Here is an 838-nt window from a genome sequence, read left to right on the forward strand (position 1 = left end):
GGGACAGCGGCGGGGGGACCCTCCCCGCGCTGGGTCACAAAGCTGCCACAGGCAAGGTGGCAGTGCTGGAGACAACCTGTGGTATCTCCTGCAATGGCCACCAGCCTGGGGCCAAGCCAGCATCACCTCTGCCCACCAGCGCCTGTGGCACATGACAGACCTGCCCTGCCACCAGCTCTGGGCCAGCTGGGACCTACGGCGTCCTCTGGGGCACGATAGACCTTCCAGCAGTCTTAGGCCAACATGGACCCACAGTGCCTGGGGGGACAGACTGTGGACCTGTCCTGCCACCAGCCTGGGGCCAGCCCTATGGTGCCCGGGAACACCACGGATCCTTCCACCAGTCCAGGGCCAGCACAGGCCCACGGTGCCCGGGGGCAGGACAGAGCTGCTGGACAGCTTGGGCCCGGCCTGCCCCCCAGGCCTGACCCTACCCAGGAGCTGAGCGCAGCTGGGAGGGGAGCGGGGATGGGAATAAACACTGACAAACACATACTGCCTCCTGCCTTGTATCCCTCTTGCATTCCCTTTCCATCCTTCCCTTCCTTTCGTCCACACCACCACCACCACTCTCTCTGCTATACCATTGCCCACCAAAAAGACCCAACACCGCAGTGACCCCACCTCTTTCCAGTACAATCCTTTATTTGCCCTTAGTCCCCACCCCACACTGCAGTGCAGGGCCCATCACCGTTGCTCACTTCTTCTTCTTCAGGAGCTCCGTCATCTCCGGCACCGCCTGCAAACACCAGTGCTGGGGTAGCGCGTGCTCTCCCTCTCACACCCCCCCTCAAACTCTCCATGTGCAGCACCCAACCCCCAGTTACACTCCCCACCC

General features: G+C 62.8%; 1 protein-coding gene across 1 annotated transcript in view; it reads right to left on the minus strand.

Moving 5' to 3' along the window:
- Positions 1-617: 617 nt before the first annotated feature.
- ETFA (electron-transfer-flavoprotein, alpha polypeptide) overlaps positions 618-838 on the minus strand; it is a 34,835-nt gene continuing 34,614 nt past the window's right edge. The window contains exon 13 of the mRNA XM_009330111.1: positions 618-739. Within this exon, the coding sequence (XP_009328386.1) occupies positions 698-739 (42 nt within the window). The 3' untranslated portion in view covers positions 618-697. The remainder of the gene's footprint in view (positions 740-838) is intronic.

Source organism: Pygoscelis adeliae, unplaced genomic scaffold (genome assembly GCF_000699105.1).
Source record: "Pygoscelis adeliae isolate BGI_AS28 unplaced genomic scaffold, ASM69910v1 Scaffold298, whole genome shotgun sequence".
NCBI classification, from domain to species: Eukaryota; Metazoa; Chordata; class Aves; order Sphenisciformes; family Spheniscidae; genus Pygoscelis; species Pygoscelis adeliae.